The 27,769-nt window shown below is 38.8% G+C and overlaps 1 protein-coding gene across 4 annotated transcripts in view; it reads right to left on the bottom strand.

Moving 5' to 3' along the window:
* cabin1 (calcineurin binding protein 1) overlaps window positions 1–27,769 on the bottom strand; it is a 179,306-nt gene that overhangs the window by 125,230 nt on the left and 26,307 nt on the right. For all 4 annotated transcript variants that reach the window (XM_067412998.1, XM_067412999.1, XM_067413000.1 and 1 more), the window contains exons 13-25: window positions 24,023–24,095; window positions 23,728–23,915; window positions 23,427–23,558; window positions 21,420–21,617; window positions 15,824–16,066; window positions 15,588–15,741; window positions 12,100–12,212; window positions 11,481–11,633; window positions 5,015–5,221; window positions 4,785–4,930; window positions 2,268–2,529; window positions 1,994–2,158; window positions 1,555–1,644 (exon numbers count right to left, since the gene is read on the bottom strand). In XM_067412998.1, the coding sequence (XP_067269099.1) occupies window positions 1,555–1,644; window positions 1,994–2,158; window positions 2,268–2,529; window positions 4,785–4,930; window positions 5,015–5,221; window positions 11,481–11,633; window positions 12,100–12,212; window positions 15,588–15,741; window positions 15,824–16,066; window positions 21,420–21,617; window positions 23,427–23,558; window positions 23,728–23,915; window positions 24,023–24,095 (2,124 nt within the window). The remainder of the gene's footprint in view (window positions 1–1,554; window positions 1,645–1,993; window positions 2,159–2,267; window positions 2,530–4,784; window positions 4,931–5,014; window positions 5,222–11,480; window positions 11,634–12,099; window positions 12,213–15,587; window positions 15,742–15,823; window positions 16,067–21,419; window positions 21,618–23,426; window positions 23,559–23,727; window positions 23,916–24,022; window positions 24,096–27,769) is intronic.

Genomic DNA, 27,769 nt, shown 5'->3' with positions numbered 1-27,769 from the left:
CTGAATATGCTGCATGCTGCTGAATCTGCATATTAGTGCTCTTTTCTGTCGTTGTTAATTTCCTCTTAGTAAACCTACATAACCAGCAAAAGCAGCACAGCTTGAATCTCTTCCATCCTTGTTATTAATTTTTTTACAGTCTATATTTTTTACCATGTAAACAACCTGACCGATTACTTTTAAGTGTGCGTCCTTACATGACGTGACAGCGCGTGCCGCGCTCATGTTGACAAGAGAGGAAAGTTCATTTTTCTGAGGGGTAAACTTTTTATTTCGTAAGTTATGAAGATAATGTTGGAATAATGACACAGCGTATATTGCCCCAGGCAGTTTTTACTTTAACTGCGCCTGACAGAAGATTTTTTTTTTTTTCCTGAGATGATTATTACACTTTACAACAAATAAATAGCTTATTATATAATACTGTATTAGTCCTGGTGGCCGTTAAGAGTTGCTATGGCTACAGTTAACACATTCCAGCTGCTGGAGAAAACAGCGTTGACATTTTTGATGCGGCAGACAAACTGCATGTGACAAAATGATTGCGATTGAAAGTCATCACATGTAAACACCAGATCGGTTTAGATACGTCTCATGTAAACAGTCCACTAAATCTTTTAATCGTTACACACAAAAATTACTGTCCATCACTGACTTGGAGGAGCAGTCGCGCGCAGTCCTACATCACCAGACTAATTTGCCTAATCTTCACGGAACTTTATCGCGGTGGAAACGCAGACAGCTGCAGGTCTGGGGGGGAGAAAAGTTCCTGTAAAAAAGTTCCTGGTACAAAATGTTCCGGGTAATTTTGGTGGAAACAGGGCTTTAGAATGATTTCTGAAGGATCATGTGACACTGAAGACTGGCGTAATGATGCTGCACTGCAAAAAATGCTCTTCTTTCTTAGTTTTTTTTTTTTCTTGTTTCTAGTTCAAACATCAAAAAATTCTTAAAACCAAGAAGTATACTAGACAAGCAAAAGTAATCGTCTTGTTTTGGGAAAAATAACTTTTAGGAAAAAAGAAGATTTTTTGTCTTGTTTCTAGTCAAAATATCTAATAATTCTTATATTAAGAAAAATTTATTAGACAAGTAAAAATTATTGTCTTGTTTTGGGGAAAAATAACTCAAAACTAAGAGTTTTTGCTCAAAATAAGCAAAATAATCTGCCAATGGGGTAAGTAAAATAATCTTAAAACATTATTATTCTACTTACCCCGTTGGCAGATTATTTTGAGCAAAAACTCTTAATTTTAAGTTATTTTTCCCCAAGACAAGACAATAATTTTTACTTGTCTAGTAAATGTTTTTTAATGTAAGAATTTTTTGATATTTTGACTAGAAACAAGACATAAGAAATGCATTTTTTGCATTGTGAAAATTTAGCTTTGCCAGCATATAAATAATTGAAATATATTTAGAAATAGAAATTTTTTATAAAACAATAAAATACATATATAATATTAAAATACATAAATATAACAATAAAATACATAAAAAATTGTACCAACCTTTTGAACAGTAGTGTACACCACATTGCAAACCACTACATACCTCTAAGGCCTCCATGGCGAGGTCGGGCGGGTTGTGGTAGTGGATTTTGCGTGGGTATCTGGCTGCCTCCTCGTGCAGGTAGTGTGCAGACTGGAGAAATGTGACACAAAAGCTGTAATGCGATTTGTCTGACTTTTGGTATTTCAGAAGCTGCTTTTACACCATCAACGGATTTTCATGTTTCATATATTTTTCTAAATTATATTCACCAGGAACTGACTGAATGATGACAAATACATACCAGAATGGAGCCAGACCTGAAGGTGAATTTGCAGTCAATTGACTGACAGCACACCTATGTCAGAGAATGTCCTAATCATTCTCAAACTGTATCATTGAACTATTGCCATGTCAGATTTAATCAACCATGGGGACAGATGACACACATTCACAGCCAATCAGATTATCCACCAGGCCAGCCATAGCCTAAAATGATCACCTTTTTGTACAGCTGCAGGTAGTCTTTAGGCGGCAATTTGCGCTTCTCTGCAATCTTTCCCAGCATGTAGTGAATGAGCCACTCCTCCTCATCGCCGTCACAGCGAGAGGCGCTCTGAAAGCACTGCGATGCCGTCTCCAACATTGAGTCTCTGCGCTCTTCCATCTGTAAACACAAACAAACAGAAACTGAGACTCTTATTTCTTGTTGCTTGGTCACTCGTGTGCCGTTTTGTAAATCACATCTTCTCTGACAAGTCTTTATTTATACAAACCTGTTTGATCAAGTCCAGGGGAAGTTCGCGTTTCCACTGTTTGAGCTGTCTGGAAGCGAAGGAGTGCAGGGCGTAGGACATGGTACCATACTCGATCCATAGGGAGAGGTTAGAGCCGTCTATCTCCAGAGCCCGTTTGAAACAGGTCAGCACAGCCAGAGAGTTTTTCCAGATGGGTCCGTCACTCCGGAGCTCATTAGAGTTCAATTTGTCCTGGATGCGACTGGCCCGGGCCAGTGCCATGCCTGCCCATGAGTCAAACCTACATGAGATGGAGAGACAGAATAGCTGTATGCATTCAAAGGGAATCTGCAGAGTTCAACCGTAAGGCTGCACAAATAATAACATACGAGCAGAGCAATTATTTTTTTCAGTTTATCACATTAAAAATATCTAATGAAATAAACACAGCATCCGTTTGGTCACCCTTTGGTAAGCGTTACATTATATGATCAAGCTCTTAATCATGCGAATGCTTTTTAACCATTTACGCATGCTAATACAGTTTGTGAATGTCCTGTCTGTGACACACTCATGCACACAGAAAGCTTCAGACAGTGCTTGAAGGGACAAAAACACACAAAATAATGTCAAAATGCCAGATTTGTCAGGTATCCTCACATGCAAAGTCTTAAATTAACGTAAAGAGTTGTAAGAAATGTGATGCATGTCAGCTCTTAAAGTGACAGCAGCCTAATAAACCTGATGCTGTCTGTCATTACGGATAATTAAAGAACAACAGAAAAAAGAGAAAATCACTTACTAATCTTGAATGAAAAACTTTTGTGGTTTTAATAAAGATGAATATATATTTTATATATATTTTAGGCAGTGAAGACTATGAAGTGTTTAATAACTGTGCATTTGTGCATGATGGTGATATTTATTAAAGCCCTGCATTTATGCCAGAGCCCGACGGGCCCCGACTTTTTTACGCCCCTCGGGCCGGGCTTCAGGCCAATTTTCACGTCATACCTAAAACGCGGGCCGGGCTTCGGGCCTTTTTTAGGCATCTCCTTTGTTTTATATTTATTTTATCAATTAAAAGGAAAAATGAGTTCTGCGCTGGTGGAAACAACACGAGACCATAATAGCTAACGCGACTGTCAAGATGGCTCGCACAGTGTTCAGAGCATGTTCAGAGTCCGCACCAGCAGCAGCAGCGTGCGTTTCTTCAGCGCAGCTGCTAGAGTTAAGGCCGGAGACACACTGCAAGCGTGGTGTGAGCGTGGCGTTTCTGTTGCGTGTCATCCGCGGGGCGTCTGCTGCTATTAATGTACAGGGAAGCCCTATACTTCATGTTAAATATAAATATATTGCCTATTGATACAGCAAAGACAACGTCGGCAGTAGCCGGCCCATGCCATATCCATGGTATTGACGGCAAAAGGCTACAGAATATTTCGTTCTGTATTGACTGGTTTAATATTTCAAAGTCGATAATTATGTTGTTTTTTATTATTACAATTAGGCTTATATCTGCATTTATGTTACAGACTTTCAAACAATTGTCATTATGAAAATGTCATTATGTGTCACAATGTGTTATGGGCTATATATATGTTGTAGTCAGATAGATATGATGGTGCTGCAACACGCATCGCCGCAAATGACTAATGCAAGCCAACGCAAATGGACGTAATTTAAACTTAAAATAAGTCTAAGATGGTCAAAAACACAATCATCTTCAATAAAAATGAATGAGACTAAATGATCTTACCAGTGCGCTTAGGTCGCGCTCTCTTATGTGGTCTTTGAATTTGAAATAAGCTGCTGAATAAAATGCATCTTGAATCTTTTGCTTCCGTTGCTGTAAAGTCCGTTAAATGAGCATATACCACGGGAATTGAAGATCAGATTTATATTCATTTGTGTAGGTGTAAGGTAGGCTATAAGACAACCTGCATGTGCTTTTTTTATTTTATTTGTTTAGCTCCGTTTGCGAGAGCCGCGAGCAGAATCAGCTTGCCTCAGCTCCTCAAAAATGCCTTTTAGGCTACTGGTGGTAATAGTTGGCGAAATTAACTAACATTGTGATGCTTGAAGTGTTTTATGGATTTTATTATAGGCAAGACAAGTCAAGAGTTGATTTGAGAGACTAAATAGATTAAATATGCGGTTAACTCACTGTCGGCCGCTGGCCGCTTTTGGTCGTCACTTAAAAAAATTAAAACTTTTTTCTAAATTAACTTAATAAAGAAGCAAAACGAAATATAACTACTTTGACATTAAAAACAAAACAGAACTATTTTAATGGCTGCAATAATGTAAAAAAAAAAACAAAAAAAAACGGGCTCCAGTCGGACTCGGGCCGAGAATTTTGATAAGCTGTCGGACACGGGCCGGGCTAGGGCCTCAGCGTCTCGGGCCAGGGCCGGGCTAGTGCCTAGATTTGAGGCCCGTGCAGGGCTCTAATATTTATCATCAACTAATTAACATTATATCAAATAAGACATTTAATCAAACTGAATTCTCTTATTTCATGTTAAAAAGTTAAGATGTACAATTTTAGCAGACCTGTTTGGACACATGCAGATGTCGTGCATGTAGAACTTGATGGCTTTAGACTGCTCTTTGTTTTTAAAGTGGTAGTCCGCCAGCAGGTAGTACAGCTCGTTCACCACAGGGGGCGCTGGGGAAGCTCCTTCCGGAAGCGCTGGCACCTTGGGCAAAGAGAAACGCTTTAAGTGACAGATGAACAGACAAAACAGATCCAGATGAACGGACGAAGGTCAATGAGCACATACCTTGACAGCACCTCCCTCAATATAGGCAGACACTTCGTCTACGGAGAGCGTGGGGCCGTCATTGCGTGGGATTATTCCAGACAGCCTTCTAAGCAGGTTGGCAAGGTCAGCAGACACAGTGCTGGTTTTATAGCTGTCAAACTCTGGCAAGGTTTTGGGCTTAAAGTACTCAAACATATAGATGGCATCGCTCCAGTGAAGCTCCACCTAGATCAGAGGTGGCATTGAGGATAGATGGAAAGAGGCAAAAAGAGAGATAGTACCAGTAGTGTTATTTTAGTATTATTAATATAACATTTCAAATTTTCCTTCATTTTTATTTCAAATGTAGCAATTTTATATTAGTTTAGACAACATTAAAGCAGCACTGGGTAACTTTTGCTCTCGGGGTCCCCCTACAGTTTAAAAAAATAATGTCCTCAACTACTGCCGTACTCTGTCATCCTACATCAGGGGATGCCATCGCGCGTGCATTTGTTGACATGACAACCCTGATAGCCCTGAACTAGTGATGCGCGGGTCGTCTCATAACCCGCGGACCCCGTATGTCTATTTAATGGTCGCGGGTGTAGGGCGGGTTGTAAAAATATATACAGTGGTGCGGGGCGGGCCAAATAACTTCATATAAGCGTCCCGCGGGTTGGTGCAGCACTAACAGTTAACCTGAACACTGCAGGAGGAGTTCACATGCAGGTGTTCTTCTGGCGGCGCGTTTGAAATGTCTTCATCCCAGGTACAGTCAGTGGCATGTGTTTCAGCATGTCATATGAATATAATTTCATGGGTTTTATTTTTTTCAAACGCAAAATAATCGTGATGCTCACGTTTACAAGCCAGCGTCATTATAGTAGTCTATTGGTTACCGTTTTACAGAATCTATATGATACTTCAGTTCAATGTTTGAGTGGTAGGTAATCACCGTAACAAGCAGGACAGCATCGGTCGGGCACGCCTCCTTCAGCTCACGCCGACGAGCAAACGCTGGTCACATGTTGACCCTCGTCCTGCCTTTAATCCCATCACTTTTTCGTTTCCTCCTATTGCTTTCCTCCAACAAAACCTTTTCTTTCTTATTTGTCTCTGCTGCTTCGGACATGACTATATTATCCGACAAACAAAGTTGGGCTCGCACGTCCGAATGTAATGTGTGTGTGTTGGTGGAAGTGACGTATATGCCGTAAAGCAGTCGAATTTTATAGTTCTTTTTGTTCTCGGGTTACTACCCGAAACCCGAAGTTTAAAAGTACGATTAAAAACGATACAGACCCCATCAGGCTATGGCAGACGTGTCATTTAACCTATTGTAAGTCGATTTATCAACACAAGAGTCTTGAAAATATATTTTGAAGGTTGAAAAGTTACCTAGTGCTGCTTTAAAGTTTTTGTGTGTATATATATATATATATATATATATATATATTTCAAAACACTGCTTCCTGAAGCTTCGAAGCATTATGAATCAGCGTATCGATTCATGATTCGGATCACCAAAGTCACATGATTTCAGCGGTTTGGGGGTTTGACACTCTATCTGAATCATGAATCAATACACTGATTCATTACACGCCGAAACTTTAGGAAGCGGTGTTTTGAAATCTGCCCATCACTATACAAGTAGTTATTTAGTTTCTTTGCACACAAAAACTATTCTCGTGTCTTCATAAAATGATTGTAGAGCCGCTGTAGTGAGATGGGCTTTGTAGCGACGTCTTTAGTGCCTTTATGGGTCTTGAGAGAGGAAATGACATTGGTGTCAATTAGGGTTGGGAATCGTGAGAAATTTTTCGGTTCCGGTTCCGGTTCCGATTCCGCCTAACGATTCCGGTTCCGATTCCGGTTCCATTAAAATTATTAAACAAATAGTGGTAAAGGAAAAAGGCACAATACGCAACTTTAAACAATACTTTTTTGTGTTTATTACTTGCTCTCAAAAGAATTTACAGGTTGGCAATGTCAAAAAAAAGTCCTGTACTATACATATATTACAGGATTAATCGAGCCATATGGACTTTATGGAAATTAAAATAAACATGTTCAAATTTACACCTCTGAAATTGTCTTATTACATTTTCTCTCTCTGTTTTAGGGATGTTAACCGATGACTGTTTGACCGATGGTTGACCGTCAACGTTAACCGATCAAAGTTGTCTGTTAAAAAAAAAAAAAGTGATCTCTAAATTAGGCTATTATAGACAGTGGACTAAACGCTACTACAGTTAGCCGTCTCATTCCAAAATATTTTTGTGTGAAGTGAACATATCCCTCGCGCTCAATTTTTCATAACTCTCCTGTTTGTACTTAATAAACCAATAAAAACATTTGGTGCGAGGTCGCAGCGTTTGCGCGCTCACAAGGTTTGCAAAAAGTAAACAGAGCCAGAGCAGACGACAGTATGAAGCGTGCATTCCGCATAAGATGGGCTTACATTTGGAAATATATATATATATACACACATTTCAGTGGTAACACATAAGGTGTTGATCGTCTTTCTTTATTATTGTTAGCACTAACTTACCTCGAACCAAAGCGGCGTCTCTTCAGAGCTGTCATTTTCTTAAATGAGCCGCGGCAATGTTTCAAATGAGCTCATAACGCTAGACAAACGCCTTTATTTTCAGCACGATCACCTTGTACCCAAACCATTTCGAAACTAATGAGCCATTGTCCTTGGATTACAAACAAGCTCCTCGGCGCCGCGTTTGCGGGACTCGCGCTGTGGGGGATTTTAAAAAAGTGACGTGAGGGGAAAGGAGGCGGCAGCGCTAGGACAGTGTGAGTGTGAGTATGTATGTGTGTGTGTGTGTGTGTGTGTGTGTGTGTGTGTGTGTGTGTGTGTGTGTGTGTGTGAGAGAGAGAGAGAGAGCGGGAGCGCGGCTCGCGGCTATACTCCCAGCGCTTCGCACACACATTGCACCAGAACCGTTTTCGGAACCGACACTCAGGAATTTCGCGCGGTTCCGGTATTTTTCAAAAATCAGTATCGGTTCTGCATAAGAACCGGTTCTCGGTTCCCAACCCTAGTGTCAATGAAGGCCTTTCTGAGCCATCGGATTTCAACACTAATATCTTCTTCTGTGTGTGAAGATGAGCGGAGGTCTGACGGGTTTCCAAAGACATGAGGGTGAGGAATTAATGACAGAATTTTCATTTTTGGGCAAACTAAACCTTTAATTACTATTTTTACGATAATATTATTATAATTTAAAAAAATGTTTTACCATATCCATTTAGTCACTGAATGTACAGTATACCTTAAGGAGATTTTGCGATACACATATGAATTATCTGGGGAAATGGGGGACTTGTATTTCTGTCAATCTGTGAGTTAGAACAGCTCTTTTTGTGCTTTACAGGAATAACAGTAATCTGAACACAACAAAAGGGATGCAATAATATCCTCCGCACTAAGATTTTTTTCATTATCAGAACTATTCGACTGCACTGACAGGTGACAAAAGACAGAATTATCAATTACACATCTGCACAAAACACAATTTTCCCACTGGCATTATGAGAATGGCTATAACAGGGCCAAAAAATTAAACTCATTAGATTTGATTTATAACACTAACAATGCAGGATCAGATAAATAAAAGAAACATAAAATCTGGTTAACACTAAAGAGAATAAAACTAGATTGTACTGTTTGTTCACCAAGCTGGGATCCAGTAATTTGTTACCTGACACTGATTTCTGAAGTGTAGGCCGAAAGAATATGTAATTATTACGACATATTTTGGCCCCGAATGCACAATAACTCACCAAACTCATGCAAAATAAAGGAAAAGGTCAAGAGAAATGGTGATTTTAAATCTACAGAATACATTTATTTTATTGTAAGTATAGATAAAAAATAGCTTAATGGCATGCTTAATCATAATAATCACAGCTAAAATCCAAAAATCGCCAACATTAACTTTGAATTTGTGGTTGTTTTTCCCTTTTGCTAAAATGGCACTGTACCTCACAGCTCCACAATCTAAGCCCAGTTCAATATTTGCCTGCAAAAACACAGATATCATCTACACCACACAATCTGTTTCCTCCAGACACAGAAATAAGCCTCGGTATTATACTTTGATGGTGCGTACAGCATTTCCTGTGTACAGAGCAGTGCTGCATAATGGAGTGTGTGGGTGGCTAAATGATCAATGCGACTCTTGCTGCCAAAAGATAATCAATCACCGAATTCTTGCTGAATCAGACCGCCAACTCACCCTACCCAACACCCACCTACCTTCATTAGCTCGGGGACAGCTAAAAAAGCTTCTTAAATCTTTGAGACAATAAATTGTGTTACTTTTGATACTTAAGTAACTGAACTCAACACTATTAAGACAATTTTAGTAGCAGAAAGAAGCATCAGTAATAACTTAATTTGTAGTAAAAAAAATTTTTTTTTTTTTTAACAAGCATACCATGTAGCATGACAATCAGTTGTTTATGATACATTATTCTGTGCTGTTTAGTGGGCAGAAAACCTTGAGTGATCACAAAGTATACAGAGCGAGAGAAGTCACAAGAGAGGGGTGTTTGAAGATTTCCATGACAAAGAAGGCGGAGTTTCAGAGCCACACCTACTTATTACATCATGCACAGACATTACAGCAAACCTTTCCAGAAAGAACACTTGACACAAACAAAATGGCCTTCCTTTTGGCCTGATTTTGTTCGATATGAGGTAACACTAACTAATTCTTCAATTTCACTTGAAGTATAACATTCGGGGCCCTATCATACACCTGACACAACGTGACGCCAGGTGCAACAAGTGTTTTTTGCACGTTTCATCCCAAGTTATAATTTTCACGGCCAGCAGCAGGTTGTTTAAATAGCAAATGCACTTGCGCCATCTGTTCACCTACGGCCATGCTGGTCTGAAAACCAGGTGTTCTCAGAAGCATTGTTGGCGCGTTGCTATTTTAAGTAACTAAAAACGACTGCGCCATTGACCAACAAAACCCTGCCCTAAAGTCAATAGTGCAGTATTTTTTGTGTTATTTAAAGAGGCGTGTTAGTAATATGTGCACAACACGCGGACACTGCTTATTACACACACAGGGACGCACAGCAGGACACACACATTTTTAAATATTAAAAATAAAAGGATTCCTCTCTGAAGAAGTGTTCAGTCTTTCCTCCATGTAAAAAGTGAATCAGCCATGGAGCAAGTGCACCTGGCCTTTAAAAGGAAAAGAAGATGAGACTCTTGATTGGTTTATTGCACATTATGCCCAAAACACATCCATGATTCGTTAAGAGACTAGGGACAACCCTTTTGGACCATGTGCTTGGCTCACAGACCATTTTCTGCCTGTTGTTAAACTAGATTCAGACTAAGTGAACCTGCACCAGGCCCTCAGATCAGGAACAGGCCTTTACATGCATATGAATTTTTAATGACATCCCATTCTTAATCCGAAGGCTTTAATATGGAGTTTTCCCACTTTTTCCAGATCTCACAGCTTCAACTCTTCTGGGAAGGCTTTCCACAAGGGTTAGGAGCACGTTTGTGCAGTCAGGCACTGATGTTGGACGAGAAGGCCTGGCTCGCAGTCTCCGCTCTAATTTATCCCAAAGGTGTTTTGATGGGTTGAGCTCAGGACTTTTGTGCAGGCCAGTCAAGTTCCTCAACACCAAACTTGCTCATCCATGTCTTTATGGACCGACGCTTTGTGCACTGGAGAGCAGTCATGTTGTAACAGGAAGGGGCCGTCCCCAAACTGTTCCCACAAAGGTGGGAGCATGAAATTGTCCAAAAGGTCTTGGTGTGCTGAAGGATTAAGAGTTCCTTTCACTGGAACTAAGTGGCCAAGCCCAACCCCTGAAAAACAACCTCACACCATAATCCCCCCTCCACCAAACTTATGCAAGTACTCCTGGTAACCGCCAAACCTAGACTCATCCATCAGATTGCCATACAGAAAAGCGTGACTTTACATATTATATATATATATATAGCAAAGTAATATTTGTAATTATAGTAATTACGTTGCTAGTAATATATAGCAAAGTAATATTTGTAATTATAGTAATTACTTTGCTATTAATATATAGCAAAGTAATATTTTGTTTGTTTCAAGTGTTCTTTCTGGAAAGGTTTGCTGTAATGTCTGTGCATGATGTAATAAGTAGGTGTGGCTCTGAAACTCCGCCTTCTTTGACATGGAAATCTTCAAACACCCCTCTCTTGTGACTTCTCTTGCTCTGTATACTTTTGCTCTGTGACATTTTAAATGTCCTCATATTTCAAATAGCTTTAAAAACATACTAAATGACGTTTTTTTGAGAAAGTAAAAATGCAGATTGTTTCTTGTGATAGGTAGGTTTAGGGGCAGGGGCAATGTAGGGGGATAGAAAATACGGTTTGTACAGTATAAAAAACCATTAGGCCTATGGAGAGTCCCTGTAAACCACATAGACCAACGTGTGTGTGTGTGTGTGTGTGTGTGTGTGTGTGTGTTACCTGTGGGGCAGAATGCTCCTCTAGATATCGGGCTTTGCTCTTCTTGCTCGGGTAAGCGTACATGCAAAAGAAACACTGCTCAAGTGCCGTCTCCAGATCCTCTTTATATGGCAGCTTCTCCTGTCCTGAGAGCTTTTCCCGCAGTACACGCACCTTAAAACACAGACGCACAATCAACAGACAGCACAAGGGTTTTGTTGTGTTTTTTTTAAGGCAAAATATTTAGCTAAATGTTGCTGTTTTTAACTCAATTACACTACTAAGTTTTGAGGTCAGTAAGATTTTAAAAATGTTTTGAAGCAAGTCTCTTATGTTATATATTAAATATTATTTAAAAAAACAACCTTTCTGTTAATATACTGTAAAATGTATTTTATTCCTGTGATCAAAGCTGAATTTTCAGCATCATTACTCATTAGAATGATTTCTTAAGGATCATGCAACACTATGCTGATTTTCTGCTCAACATTTTTTTTATGATTATTAATGCTTCATATTTGTATGGAAACACTGTTGTTGTTTTTCACGATTCTTTGATTAATTATCTGATTAATTATCTTAATCATCATTTAGTTGATGTTAAAAAGAACAGCATTTATTTGAAACAGAAATCACTCACAAAAAATTTGAGCAGAGTGCCATCAGAGTTGCAGCACCAGGAGCGACGGCCCAGGTATTCATGTGCCGTGTTCAGAAGCATGAGGGAGGAGGGCAGCAGTGGAGTGTCATCCTCTATAGAGCACAAACACATGGGGCATCAACACTGTCAAATATAACACACACTATATTGAAAACTTGCACCATGTGACATTTGGCCCTCTACGGTAAAAAAACACAACACAGTTTTGGTTGTGCTTCCGTTATGCGTGACTTTATGATGAACTTTGTTGAACTTGTTAAAGAGCTCCATATGGCAATTTATCTGTTACACCTTAAACTAAACACCTTAGTCTCCTGTTGACTAATAAAACACCATCATCACAGATTCACTTTTACAATATTTCAAATCCCTCAGTTCTGAAAAACCAAGCCGATGTTGATTCTTAAGATTTATCAGCTCCATCACGACCTTTCTCAGTCGTTGTGACAACTAATCTCAGCTACTCCCACACCAGGCATGTGTCAAAGAAGCTGGAGAAACTTTACTCTATTTACAGATATGATGAGACACGCACAGGCGAGGGACACGTACGCAATTTCCCATGAAAACCATCCTGACCTTATAAACACTTTTAATAGGCTTACCATAGTGAATCAGGGTAAGACAAAAATCCTTTTGGATTTTACATTTTTTTTATTTTATTTTTTTACTCAGTGTACCTTTAAACAGGGCTCAATACGGCATTTCAAAAGACACTTCCGGGTGGCAGAACGCGAGCGGCTTCTTCTGACCATCTGAAGAGATCAGCCGGCTACTGTACACAGTTACATAGTTAAGAACATGTTGTTGATTAAAGTTGAAACTATGATGAAAACATGTTGTGTTTGGGGTTGATAGGGTCAGATATACAGCAAAAGGTGTAGGTTTGTATGGATTTCCTTCAGAAAAAAAGTAAATATATCCAGCAAAACCTGTGGGTGAGGAGGCTAAAGCGAGTGGACGTCATCAAAAGTGGCGTACAGAGAAGTATTGTCAAAAACGCTCCATCTACAAAATCACAGCAGAGCATTTTATCTTCAGCTGGGGAAATTCGAGACTAATATTAGTAAACTTTAGATCTCTCTCATTGCCAGTCACTGTAGGAAGTGCAAAGTAGGAAGAGATCGAACTTCTAGTGTCATGTAGGCTACTGATCGAATGCCAATGGAAGAAATAGGAAAAGCAAAACATAGTAGTAGGCTGATGGATGATTGATGCGTGTACCACATTGGCTTCATCATCACCTCGAGTTTAGTTTGAGAGAATGCCTAACGTTAGTGGAGTAGCGCTAGTCTACAGCACGCTATATCCTTTTGACCGTCAGAAGCTCACGTCTGTGCCATCTGATCCGACCGAGCAACAGAAAACAATCATAGCCTTTTTAGTTAGATAACAGGAATAGACCATCTACGATAGCCTAATGTATTGTAAGTCAAACAGCAACAGTTACTAAAATAACTACTCAATGGTAAGCTGAGGCTCATTTAAAAATGATGGTATTAGACTAGCGCTACATGTACTAGACCAAGGTTAGGCATTTCATGTATTGCTATCTCCTGAATTAATTAATCAGTCCCTCAATAATCATGGTAACTATGTCTGAATCCCAAGCAATTTACTAGCGTTGCCATAGGAACGCTTCGGCTTTTGCCACCCGGAAGACCGTTTATTACTGTTGTGACGTCGTGGTGAATTGTCGTATATTAAAGGACTTGCCAGACAAAGAATCTTGAGACAGTTAACAGAACTGTCAATGTTCCGATCTGGCCAGTGCTGCATCATCACAAAAGTTTATGAGTTTTTAAAGCTACAGTCCATAAGTTTTGCCTATCTGCATATCTCTGTTTAAACCCTGGAATTGCAGTTATTTTCAGAACTATCTTCTTTACGTGGGTTGTTCCTTGGCAAGGCTCCTCAGCACGGAAGAATCTAATGTTTTGAGGTGTACGTGCTGGTTGTCTTTCAACAGACCATTTGTCAATGGTAAGTTTTGTTTTGAACTTTCTAGATTTATATATATATATATATATATATATATATATATATATATATATATATAACTAGTATCAGTATTATTATTGGTTTATACTAAACTATAAATGAAATAAAATAAATACAAACAGACATTTACACAAAAAAAAGACAAAACAACAGACTTACTAAAACGTAACTAAAATTTAAATGAAAGCATAATTAAATTGAATTAAAAATATTAGCGGTTCTAAAATAAAACTAAAATGGCAAATCTGTTACAGTATGTTTTTGCGTGGTATTTAAGACTCTCTCTCTCTTTACGTGTGTGTGTGTGTGAGAGAGAAACAGCGTTCTCAACAAAGCGACGGTAAGTTATCCATCTTCCACTAGAGCTTAAGGTATGTCAAATACAGGTACGCTACGCATCCATTGAGCTGAAGCTAAACTGAAACAGAGAGATCGATTGCTTGACAGAGAGTGTGCAACAAGTAAAAATATCTATGCTAAACTTAATCTTAGCCTCTAACACACCATTAGCCAATGGCTAATGATAGATATTGTTTAGTCGCCCAGAGTGAACATTTAGCTGGTTATAAACCTACCTGAGAAACTAATTTGTATCTTTGTATCTATGTTTTGAACCCACGCATGGGGATGGAGATCACACTCACAGCTCAGCTCAGCTACAGGCACTCATTTAAACGGAGCTATGCTGAGCAATGTAAGTCTTCTAACTTCTCTAATTAATTTCTTTGAAAGTTAAGCTTGCAAAGGCATGAACTGAAACACGCCAGACTGAACTCGCGTTGTGAATGTATGCCGCGAGTGTAGTCGCGATTACCTCAGCTCTCATCACGAGAGCTCATCAGCTCATTTATCTCACTCCTGCAGTCAGTGCTCAGTGCTGTGATACACGCGCGGCGACTCACTCATTATATTGAACACACACGTTCAGTTTTTAATTGTAGTGTCTTCTCTAACTCAGTCACAGTAATCCAGTAGGTGGCTTTGGGAACGGCCTCACAGGGCAGCGAAGCATTCTGGGAATTGTAGTCTTTCATTCCCATGAGACAAATACATTTGCTGTCTTTTCTCAGTCTAGAAGGCACCAAATTCAAAAATAATTTCACATTTCTACTACATTGATGACCCAGTTTAAATACAGATTCATCCTCCCAGCGCTGAAGTACCCCTTTAATAACTGAATGTTCACTTGTCTTTAATAATGTTTGCTTTGGTATCTAAATTGGAATTCACTGGTACCTAAATTGTTGGTGTTATAACCTTATTTATATGAATACAAGATTACATGGGTAAAAAAAAACTATGAAAACAATAACCAAAAGGAATATTCATTTGTGTGTTTTAAGTTGTATGTTTTATGTGTTCGTGTGTGTGGCCTATTTTGAACATTTTAGCCACTGGCCCAACCAGACAAGTAGAAGAAATCTTTAGAATTGAGTCCAGTTTAATGGCTCTTTCTGTATTCGTACCATCGTCATCCACGTCTGGGATGTGCTGCCGCAGCATGCAGTCAAACGCCGCCTCCTCCTGTTTGATGAGGTGGTACAGCAGAATCCATGGCAACAGTGATGAGAAATGAACCTCTTTGGGGTCATCAGGTAAGACCATGCTGTTGGCTATCAGCTAGAGAACAGACAGACACACACACAGCAGTTAGAAACGTGATCATGTAGATACAAACATGCTCCCGTTAATCCACACGGACCTGTATGAGGTTGTTGGCGAGGCGTGGCAGGTTTGCGGAGCGTGGGGTGTGACAGAGCAGCTCAGGCTTGTCAGTGATGCAGCTTTCGATGCCCTTCAGCAGGGCCGTGATGGTGGAAACCCACTCCTCCTTGGCAGAGGGGCTGCTGGGTAATGTAGAGTTCAAGTGCTGCATGGCCTCGTTGAGAGACACTTCAGACGTCTCAAAGCAGGAGCTGAAGTCTTTCAGACGCAGCAGGGAACTCTGGGGAGAAAAAAAAACAAAGACGGATGAGGAGTCAACAGGTTAAGTGCCTTGAAAACGCCACACTATAGTAGAATTGAGGGCTTAGAAAATGTTCGGTCAAGCATGTCACATGTAAGACAAATGGGATATCACACACTTTGAGCAAAGATAGACATTATTCCAATAATAACCAGCTTTTAACATGCTAGCTCTATCATTTTGACAATCACAACTGATCCACAGATATGTCTGGGAGACAATCCAGTAACACTTATACTTCAAGCTTGTATACATTGGAGAATAAAAGGTATTCATAATGACTAATTATATTACATTATATTTGAACCTTTCAAAAGTTTTGGAAGATTTTTTTTGAATGCTATTGAAGAACAATTGAATGCTTCATTTATTTGATCAAAAATACAGTAAAAACAGTAATACTACAAATATTAGTACAACTTGAAATAGCTGTTTTCTATTTGAATATAAACCAATCAGCCATAACATTAGGACCACCTTCCTAATATTGTGCTTGTCCCTCTTTTGCTGCCAAAACAGCCCTGACCCGACCAGCCTTCGCTCCCCGCGTGCATCACTGAGCCTTGGCCGCCCATGACCCTGTGGCCGGTTCTCCACTGTTCCTTCCTTGGAGCACTTTTGATAGATACTGACCACTGCAGACCGGGAACAGCCCACAAGAGCTGCAGTTTTGGAGATGCTCTGACCCAGTCGTCTAGCCATCATAATTTGGCCCTTGTCAAACTCGCTCAAATCCTTACGCTTGCCCATTTTTTTCTGCTTCTAACACATCAACTCTGAGGACAAAATGTCCCAATATATCCCACCCACTAGGAGCTGTGATGAAGAGATAATTAGTGTTTTTAAATTCACCTGTCAGTGGTCATAATGTTATGTCTGATTGGTGTGTTGTAAAATATATTTTATTCCTCTGATCAGAGCTGAATTTTCCACATCATTACTTCAGTCTTCAGAGACAAATGATCTTTCAGAAATCATTCTAATATGATGATTTGATGTTCAAGAAGTTTGAAAAAATTATTTTTAGGCATATTTTACAGCTTTCATTTTATTGACACACTTATATAAGGGTATTTTAGAATCTGGATATCTCTTTTTATCACTCCATAAATACATAAAAATACTGTTTGCAGTCCAAAAAAAGTGTTCACCATGTTTTTAGGACTATGTTCTGTGGAGATTTCTGACTCATTTTGAGAAACCGGCATTTGAAGATATATGCTGTAATTAAAACACTGAAATTAAAAGTGAAATAAAATAGACTTGTATGTGTATTTTGGATGTTTCTTTCCACTAGTCTGAAAAAGTTTCGTCTTCGTCTCCACACAGACTTGTGCATGAAAAACTGGTTTGTCTGTAGTGTCTTGCTTTAAATAACTTTCTTTAAAGAGCATAGCACTTTATAATCCAAAACACTTGAAATTATCATGTTTTTGATTTATTATACTGTTTATAAGGGATTTTGTATAGTCAGCCGGTCATTATCACAAAATAAACCCTGAGAGTGATCAGGACCCCAGATGAGAAGTGAAGGACTCTTGAATCATTATGAAGGGTTTTATTTTGCATTAATGCCCGGGTTATTACATTATGAGTCTTAGCTAAACAAATAAATATTAGGTAGCGGCAGTGGCTCAGTGGTTCATGTAGGTTGTCTACAAACCGAAAGGTTGGTGGTTCAATCCCCGGTTCCACCTGACCAAGTGTCGAAGTGTCCATGAGCGAGACACCTAACCCCAGCTGCTCCCGACGAGCTGGATGACGCCTTACATGGCTGACATCGCCGTCGGTGTATGAATGGGTGAATGTGAGGCAAAAATGTAAAGCGCTTTGGATACAAGCGCTATATAAATGCAGTCCATTTGCAGGTAATATAAATGATCCATAATGTCTTTATAATAACTTTGCACTGGATTATACTGTACATACAGGCTCTCCAAAATTGCCCCAATTCTGTTTTATCTGATTTGACCTCTCATTTATGTGTGTAATAGAGCAGTTTGTGTATGTAAAAGGTCTGCAAAGTTTTAAATATCAAAGTGCAGATAAATGGAGTTATTGTCTTCAAAAAAAAAAAAAAAATTCTGAACTGCCTGAAACAAATTGGTCAGTAATTCCAGTCTCACTTCCTGTTACAAACCTGTGTTACATCTAAAAAAATTGCATAACGGCAGAGTATGGTGTTCACTGACTGCTCGTGAACCGTCTCTTTTGCCCCGCTCTCAAACACTGTATTTAAACTGATGCCATGAGGAAAACCCTGAACTGACATTCAGATATGGTCAAAGGTTTGGCTTCCAAGACATGCTGTAAATGCCTCGATATACTTCTAGCTCAATTGAAGAACGAACTGTTTGTGTTAGTTTTGTGTTAGTTTCGGGAGTTCGAAACAGCTTACAAGAGCAAAATGTAATATTCTTTATAAATAAATGTGATGTGACGTGACTGGAGTGCTGAATTGCAGAATGAAGGTAAGATCAGATGCTTTCTTAACTGCTGTTGTTTCACCGCTGTCATTTTTGCAACACATATTTGCAAATTCATCTAATCGCCGCACTCAGCAGTGTGGGCAGCATCGGGATGTTCGCTAACATTATATTGCTGGCCATGTATTTTAAACTTCTTTTTTCCCCAAGCAAAGAACAAGTACATAGGGTCCTTAAAGGTGGGATAGGTAGGACTGATCTAAAAACCTTTTGTCCAAATTTGTTTAAACTTTCTTTATATGTCAATACATAATTAAAATGTAAGTACTCTGAAAAGGAGAGTATAAAATTCGAGTGACTTTAGACTTTTTAATCTGCAATAAACACAGCTCATTATTTTCGTTCGGGGACGAAACAAATTATTAAGTTGGGCGACCTTCGCTACAGGACCCGCCCACATGCGCGGACCCGTTTGATTTGAGCAGTTCAAGAGGCAAGAAACCCAGGCAAAATAATGGCAGAGAAAGAGCATTCAAAATTCACAGTGCAGGGTTTTGCAGTCAGCGAAGGCAAACAATAAAAGGCAATGCACAGAAAGTCTTTAGATAAACAAAGAAATCAAACGCGAGTAAATATCTGCGTGGCTTTCCAACGATGGTGAGAACTGATGGACCTGAAAAACGACTCATTGCTGGCTGTATTTCTGCTGGACAGGTAATCTTTCATTTTGATTATATATTTTTGTGGTTTATGTTTTCATGAAGCATGTATCAAGAGCACATGAAGCTGCCTAATATAGCTAATAACATTACTTAGCATAAAGTTACAATATTATACACTTAGCCATTAGTAGAGATGATAAATACTCAATATGTTTAGCTCAAGTTGATCACTGTCGTGTTGAATTTCGCAAAATTTAATTTTAGATAACAAAATGCATGTGTAAAGCTAGTACACCGCATCCAGGAACTTTTTTAGAACTAAGTTAGCTTTAGCTACTGCTAATCAACAATGCTTTCATCATGGAAACTCTTACATGCAAAACACAGTATATGTTATGAATCTTACAGGAAATTCACCTTCATTACAGTATAAGTGATGTTATTGGAAAAACGTATCAATGCTACCCGTTTTCTTTGCCTTATAAATATAACTAGCTCTTTACCGAATTAACAAAAATATTTTAAACTTTACCAGTACCGGTATTCTAGCTTGACAGTGAGTACTAAAAGACATCTTATTTGTTTATATTCATTCTGATAACGTTCGATTTTTATTACATGTGATTCTGACGTGACTACATACACACCGCTTGTCTGAGGTAAATAAAACGTCTTCCAGCTGATTGGTCGGTGAGGCGCGTTCATGTGTTTTGGGGGCGTGGCTTTGGAAAGAGCCCAGAAGGGAGAAGGCGGAGTGAATGAAAATAATGAGCTGTCTTTTAAACAGTCCTGAGAGATCTACAGACACTCAATTTTTATACTTTCTTTTTCAGAGAACTTACAATTTAATTATGTATTGATATATAAAGAAAGTTTAAACAAATTTGGAAAAAAAGTTTTTTAACCAATTCCTAACTATCCTACCTTTAAGCGTTCGACAAATCACAAAAACCTGGGACATCTGACCAATCAGAGCACAGCAGGCTCTCAGAAAGGAGGGGCTTAGAGAGACAATCATTTATCGAATCGTTTCAGACACTGTGAGAATAGAGGTAATGCGTCCATGTATATTATGAGAAAATAAAGTGCCCCATTAAGGGTTTTTGAATATTCCCTTTCATACAGGGTGTAAAACAGCTGTTTGTGATTGCAAACGTTTGGCAAAGTTGTAAAAGGCAAAACAAAGTTGTTGTCTCCTAAAAGAAAGAATCGTCTCTGAACCGCCTGTAGGAGTCGTTCTTTGTTCAGCCCGCGAACAACTTGTCCCTGCCTCAAACACGTCATTTTACTCAAATCTCAGTTCAAAGAGGGATTCACAAAACACTTGCATTAGTTGCAACAGCTGCTCCTCAGAATGACAACTTGTAAATATGAATAATTAATGATGTATATAAAATACAAAGTTTTGTGTTTTATATTGTGTAACTCACGTTATCACTGTCTTACATGAGTATACTTCTGCTCATCAGCTGAGGGCCACTATTACCTAAAACTGTCTATTAATGCAGATCGTCTGTTGTTCTTACTACTTTAGTAAAGATGAAGGATGGAGCAAGGTTTTACAAACATTGATCTTCCATCAGTCATTCACGGCTAACATATGCACTGTTACTGATACAGTTCCCACATGTGCTCCACAGTAAATCAGAAATACACACATGGGTTTGTTGATGGATGGATGTTATGGATGTTGTTAATGCTGATGGTGAGGAATTACAGCTGCATCATCTCATAATGAACCTCAAAATGAGTAGCGTATCACTGAGAAACTCCTGCTCAAGTCGTCCTTGTGATGGAGGTTCATGTTGAATAACTAGTTCTTTCAATGTTTCATCATCAGACACGTGCACAGATTTATATGGTAAAATCGACGTCCTCATTACTGTCTTTACAGTGTGTACAATAGCTGAATTTTGGGAAGCCTCGTGAGCTTAAGTTCAGTTATGTTAATGTCCGTTGTTTTCGACAGGTGCTGTACGAGGTAAACCAATCACAACAGACTGGGCTGTCTGACCAATCAGAGCAGAGTAGGCTTGTGGAAAAGAGGGGTTTAGAGAGACCAATTCATCCATTGAGTCGTTTAACAATCATTGAACACTGTGGTGATGTGCAATGTATATCATGAGAAAATGAAAGTGTTTGAAACCTGTTGTAGAAGACTCCCAAACGAAAGGTGCCTTTAAAATAAATGCCTTTAAAAAAGCATAATAGAGGCACTTTAGGGAGAATGCTTGTGTGTTTTACCTGCAGCAGCAGCAGCTGTGCTGGTCTCTCAGGGGCAGAGCTGATGTAATCCAGAGGTTTTAGCCGAGCCGAGCCGTGGCCGAAGCTCAGTGTGGGCTGCAGTAAACGCACCACAGACTGATAGTCCCCCGCATCAAACAGTCTCTGGATCTCCTCTAGAGACTGACATCGCTCTAGAGACTTCAGCTTCTTCTCAATCTAAACAGAGCAATGAGTAGACAACAGCGGATATGTTTCTATTTTTAAAATGGGTCATATCATGCAAAACTGGAGCCATGCTCTTTTAAAATCAAGTTTGATCTACAATGCAGAAAAAGTCTAGCATTCACACCACAATACAAACTATTCTAGTTCACCCAGACTACTTTGTTAGAAACTAAGCTGAAAAAACTCCTAATGTGTCCTGCACACTGTGTGATTTTTCAAAATCCTTTGCGAATGTCCCTTGTCAGACTGTACGAACATGATCCCTGATGTAAGCCATGTCACACTGTAAGATCTCAGTTGGCATTAATGTCAGACTGCACAATAGTGAATGCGCGCTAAAAACGGACGCACACAAGAAAACTCACCTGGAGTTTTATATCATCAATGAATGACGCGTTCAGTGACAGTGAGCTGCATTACACGCCAGACTGAAATGCTGGCTACAAAGAAATTTTTAGCTCTCGTTTTGGTCATAGTTTGTCTTGAAAAACTGAGATATTTGACGGTCGTCGTAGGAGAAGTCACACTGCAGGATTGTGTGCCAAATCTTCTGACACTGCCAGAATTTCGTCTGAGGTAAAATTTGATCGCAGCGCTCATTAATCGGCTGCCGGTGAACATGTCCAACTAACGACCAAAGACGTCAGATTTTAGCCTAGGATCAGAGGAATCTTTTAGGATTAGCAAAATTTGTCTCAGACGTCCAAATCGTGGCCAAAATCGCACAGTGTGCACCCGGCTTTAGTTTATACAAAATGAAAAGCGCAGGCAGGACACTATACAGTTTTTTTTGCCATTTATAAATTCTAGGAGAGACATTGGGGAAAAAAGATTATTGTCAAGTCCAGCTTCAAATGTACACTCAAAGGGTTTTCAAAGAAATGCCATAGAAGAACCATTTTGTTTCCACTAAGAACATTTTGGTCATCAGTTCTTAAAAGAACATTTTTCTTAGTGTGAACATTAAAAAAATAAATAAAATAAAAACTTTTTTCACTACATAAGAACCGTTTATGCAGTGAAAAGGTTACATGGAGGTCAAAGGTTCTTTATGGAGACATAGATGCCAATAAAGAATATTTATTGTGCTTAGAGACGAGTGCGCTTCGAGACGAGGCAGAACGCACATAAGCAAAGTATAATATATTCAGATAAGCAGTTAAACCGTCAAATAGCCTACACACAAATACAGCTCTGGAAAAATTAACAGACCACTTAACATCAAAATCAATGTTAAGTGGTCTCTCAATTTGTTCCAGAGCTGTATGTCAAAATGCCGTTTTGGTAAGTATCCTCGTAAACACAGTCGATTACGTCTTAAGTGAATGTAAACACTGAGATAGAGTGCGTGTGTAACAGTATATTAGATCCGTGCGTTAGCTCCTAAAGTGAGTGTAGCTTAATAAACCTGCTGAAGTCATTAATGTTAATAAAAAAACAAAAGACAAGGAGAAATCACTCACTGCTCTTGAATGTATAACTTTTGTAGTTTTCAATAAGGATTAGTCTATATTTAATGCATACAGCACTGATATTTTACATTTGATTATACTTTATTCAGTTTCTTAAAACTCTAAAGCACTGTTCATTTCATTTGTATTTTTTTGCTGAACTATTACTAATTGTGACATTTTAAAATGACATATATCATGAAATAAGAATTTGATCATATCACCCATCCATCATCCTGTTAAATAATCGTGATTTCAATGTTGACCAAGATATCATTTCTGCCATAATGGAGCAGCCCTGGGCTCTTCTATGAATTCACAGAGGTGATTTATTTTGTTTGTACTGTACCTCCTCTATAGAGATGGCATTGTCCATGCTGAGGTTGGGCAGTAGGATGGTGATCTTTTCCATCTCACTTGTCTGACATTTCAGCAGACCGACACACATGTCATAACACTCCAGTGCCTCCTCCATGTCACCCTAAAACAGCACATTAACACACATGTATACAGTGTCATTTCTCCTCTCTATGAGCACTAATCAAGACATTCAAACATGTCTTACTAGCATACGCCATCTTTGTGAAGAACCATGACAAATGATGTAACAGAAAAATTTGTGTTTGTCTCTAATAACGGAGCTCTCTTGCCTGGAAGGCGAGGTGTCGTGCTTTAAGCCAGTGAACTCTGACGGCAAAAGAGAGCCAGTCGTCTCCGAACAGATCTCTCTGAGACGAGGCCATGGTCAGGAGGAATAAATCCGACTGAAAGCGGTTCTCTGGTCCTTCCACGTCCCCACAATCCCTTCCTGAAGCAGACATGGTCTTCCTCTGAGACACTGTAAATCATACAAGCACATTACATTTATGTGATTACTTTTCATGGTTTGTGAAATGCCTGATGTCAAACACAACACAAGCGTCTGACTGATTGTGATGTTCTTACTGTTCTTGCCCTTCATCATAGACTTCTGTTCCAACTGCAGCTCCAGACAGCAGAGACTCATCAGCATCATTTCCTGTTAGACAAGAGGCAGAATAATACGTATTAGTTGATGTACCGTACAGAAAACAACACGGTGATCAGAACTGCAAACTTTTATTACATGCCTCTGGCATGTTGATGCAAATGAATTTATGAAAAATGTAATCAGTATGTACACTAGAAATACTCAACCACAACTGTATATTTCTCTTTGTTTAAAAGTTACACAATATTATGTTTTAAGTGCGCTTCTCTTTTGGTAAATCTCTTATTTATTTTTTGGTGTTACATATATAGGCATAATTTGATTTTACTGTATCTTTTTGTGTAAGTGTCTGAGCCTAGTGGTTATTGATAAAGGGCCCAAAATGCAAATGTAAATTGATCATGTGTTTGTAAGCTTTGTTTTGGGTTTTTTGTTGGTTTTTGTTTTGTTTTATGTTTGTTTGTTTGTTTGTTTGTTTGTTTGTTTGTTTGTTTGTTTGTTTGTTTGTTTGTTTGTTTGTATAACAATAACTGGTATTCATTTACATTTGGACAAATTTAAATTCTTCATGTAAATAAAACAAGCTAGCATAGTTTGGATGGCAAAGGATTTCATACAAAGCTTTCCTGAGCGGATGTGAAAGACGGCAGTTAGTTTATTTCATGCTACAAAAGAGCATTACATATTGTTACATCACATCTCGATTTCAAACAAATGCTGTTCTTTGAACTGTCTGTTCATCAAAGAAACCTGAACAAAAATGCATGTTTCCATAAAAATATGAAGCAGATCATGTTTTCAACACTGATAATTCTTGGGCAACAAATCATCATATTAGAACAATTTCTGAAGGATCATGTGACACTGAAGACTGGAGTAATGATGATAAATTCAGCTTAATCATTTTTGTTTTTAATTATTTAAAACCATTATTTTAATTCTGAATTGAGAATCAACTTCCAATGTATAAAAGGTCATGGTAATATAAGAATATCTTGTAAATTTGCAGAGCTGAAAACTTCCTTGTTAGTCAAAGAAAAGCTTTTATTGACAACAGGCCAAGAAAAGGATCAATCTCAGAATGTGCCACACCTTGACGTCATCATTTGACGAACATCGACTGTACAAAAATATGGACGTAGTGTCCGTGACGTCACCCATAGGATTCTGAAGAGCCGTTCTGAAGCGTAAAAGAAGAGACGAGCTGGCCTTTTTCTGCTCCCTTCTGGAGCCTGTCCATAGTAGCCAGTCGATGAATTGCAGTTTAAATGACTTCTGTATTGGCTTCAACAGAAATTGGGGGAGGTTGCCGCTTGGTGGCAAAACCACGCCTCTACAGAATAATAAGCACACCTAATTCAGTAGCCCCGGCCACCAACTCATGGAGCTGTTCAGATTGTGCTAGCCAAAAACAAAAAAATGACGAAGAAGATCGCAAGATATTGTGAAAGAATATAGTCACTCCATAAGCGTCCTTCGGTTCCTAATATTAGGAATGTGTTATACTACAGCTCATGTAGGGAAGACAATGTACGAGTGTTCGCTTTATTTCACTGCGGAATCGTTTGTAAACAAGTCCCAGGTCGAGCTGGATTTGCAGACATATTGAGATTGAAACACAACGCTGTGCCTTCTATATTGTATCCGACAGGAATGGTGCAACACACTTATGTGAGCAAAACATGTTTTTTTTATATGTGATAGTATTGCATTGTTACAGATCGTTTTGATTATCTGTATGTGTCTAACAGAGCATAACTTTAGCACGCTGTCACAGGCTGGAGAATCCTTTATATGTTGGTTCATTGTGATTCGGGTTCAGATTCGGACATGTATGGGCCAGGGCTCGCAAAGCCCAACGTCCCGGGGCTATGTGTTTTCCAGACAGGCAGCCAAAACGTAAGCTCGTCGGCAGGCCGGTAAATCTCAAATGGTAAAATAATATTCCCTTTTGGATCTGTATTGTTCACTTTCTTGACTTGATATTTGAAGGGCATGTTTCTATCCACCGATCGGGCGGGCCAAGTAATAAAAAAAATTATTTACTTCCACGTCTTCAGTGCCCATCAAAACTAAGCGTTCAGGAGAGAGCCTCAAAACTGGGGCAGAAAATAGCTTATTACTAATTCATTACGATGGGTTTCATTTATGTAAAAAAAACGCAAACGTCTTAAGTTGATCTCAGACAACAGAATTAAAAAACAAACAAAAAAAGCCATTTCATAAACCCTTTAAATTGTAATAACCCTGTTAGCTCAAGAAAATATTAGATAAATATTTGTTTTATTTCATTATTATTTACTGGTCTTATATGTAAATGTTGTAGGCTAATTTACATAGCAGTGAGTGTTTGTGACCTAGTTTTTGCCAAAAGCACACATTCAGTTATGGGTCTCTCTGCTTCTCAGTGGTTCCGCTGGGAGAAATACGGCAGGATCAGGTGGCATGACGAATAGTTGTGTTGCCAGGCAGGTGCAGCAGTATGTGTGCAAAATGATCTTCCACTGAAAAAAAAAAACTCCTTTGATTGAATGCGTAGATATTTCCCCGGTATGAGCTGACGAATAAACATGCATCAATAAATCATTCTTCCCTTCCTACAACAGTTTTCTTTCAGTCAGTCTCAGTTAGGGCTGGATGAAAACACACAAACATTCACATAGATTTGTGTGTGTGCGTGTTCATGTGTGGTTTATGAGGATGCAAATGTGTATAATGACATTGTAATAACAAATTTCAAATCAAAAACATTATTTGCAAATGTAAATTCCCGCATCATTTTAAATATATAATGAAGAATATTTAACTGCTTTTATTTATACATGGCTAAAATAGCAATAAAAACTAAATAACTATAAATAAAAATAAAAATGTTTTTCCATTCGATTCACTGTAACCATAATTAAAACAGTTCAAACATTAATTATACTTCATAATTGAGATGCTACTAAAATATCTCATATTCACAATTTTGTGATGAGAGGGCACAAAACAACACATTTAGGAAAAAAATTTAATTAAATTCACCAAATTCAATGCAATATTAACAATAGCCGTGTTTCCACTGAAAATACCCAGATTAATTTGTCCCAGGCACTTTTCTTCACCCAGACCTGTAGCTGTCTGTATTTCCATTGTGGTCTAAAGTATAGTGAAAATTAATCCGGTGACGTAGGACTGCGTGCAACTTTCCATTTCCCGCTTGATTTTGTCCTTCAGCACATATAGCTTAATAAAACCTAAACTCGTCATCGGTCCATTGGTCATATTTTTTAAACTCCATTGATGATTCGAATAGCACACAACTCTTACTGAACGCACCACAAAACACTTTTACAAATGGTGGTTGATATAAAACGCTGCATGAACTCAACCAATCAGCATGTTCAGCACCAAATCCCACCCCCTGAAAGTTCCTGAACTTTGCAAAAAGAACCACCTCTGGAGCAGGAACTTTCTGAGGGGGAAATTTTTACCCAGAACTTCATTTAGACCATGGTTCCTGCGGTCAAAACACACAGAGTACCACCCCAAAGTCCCTGAGAAAAGTTCCTGGGGGTGGAAATGTGGCTAATCGTATATAATCATGTATATATCTCCCACATTTTTAATTTAACACCCAGTCCTAGTTCAGTTCTACTGCAGAATATAGAGGTCAAATGTGCACACTTGAAAGAGGTTGAGTGACATGCAAACTAACAAACACCATTTATTATTGTTTA

Source organism: Pseudorasbora parva, chromosome 13 (assembly GCF_024679245.1).
Source record: "Pseudorasbora parva isolate DD20220531a chromosome 13, ASM2467924v1, whole genome shotgun sequence".
NCBI lineage: Eukaryota > Metazoa > Chordata > Actinopteri > Cypriniformes > Gobionidae > Pseudorasbora > Pseudorasbora parva.
This window is presented reverse-complemented; position numbering and strand designations above follow the sequence as displayed.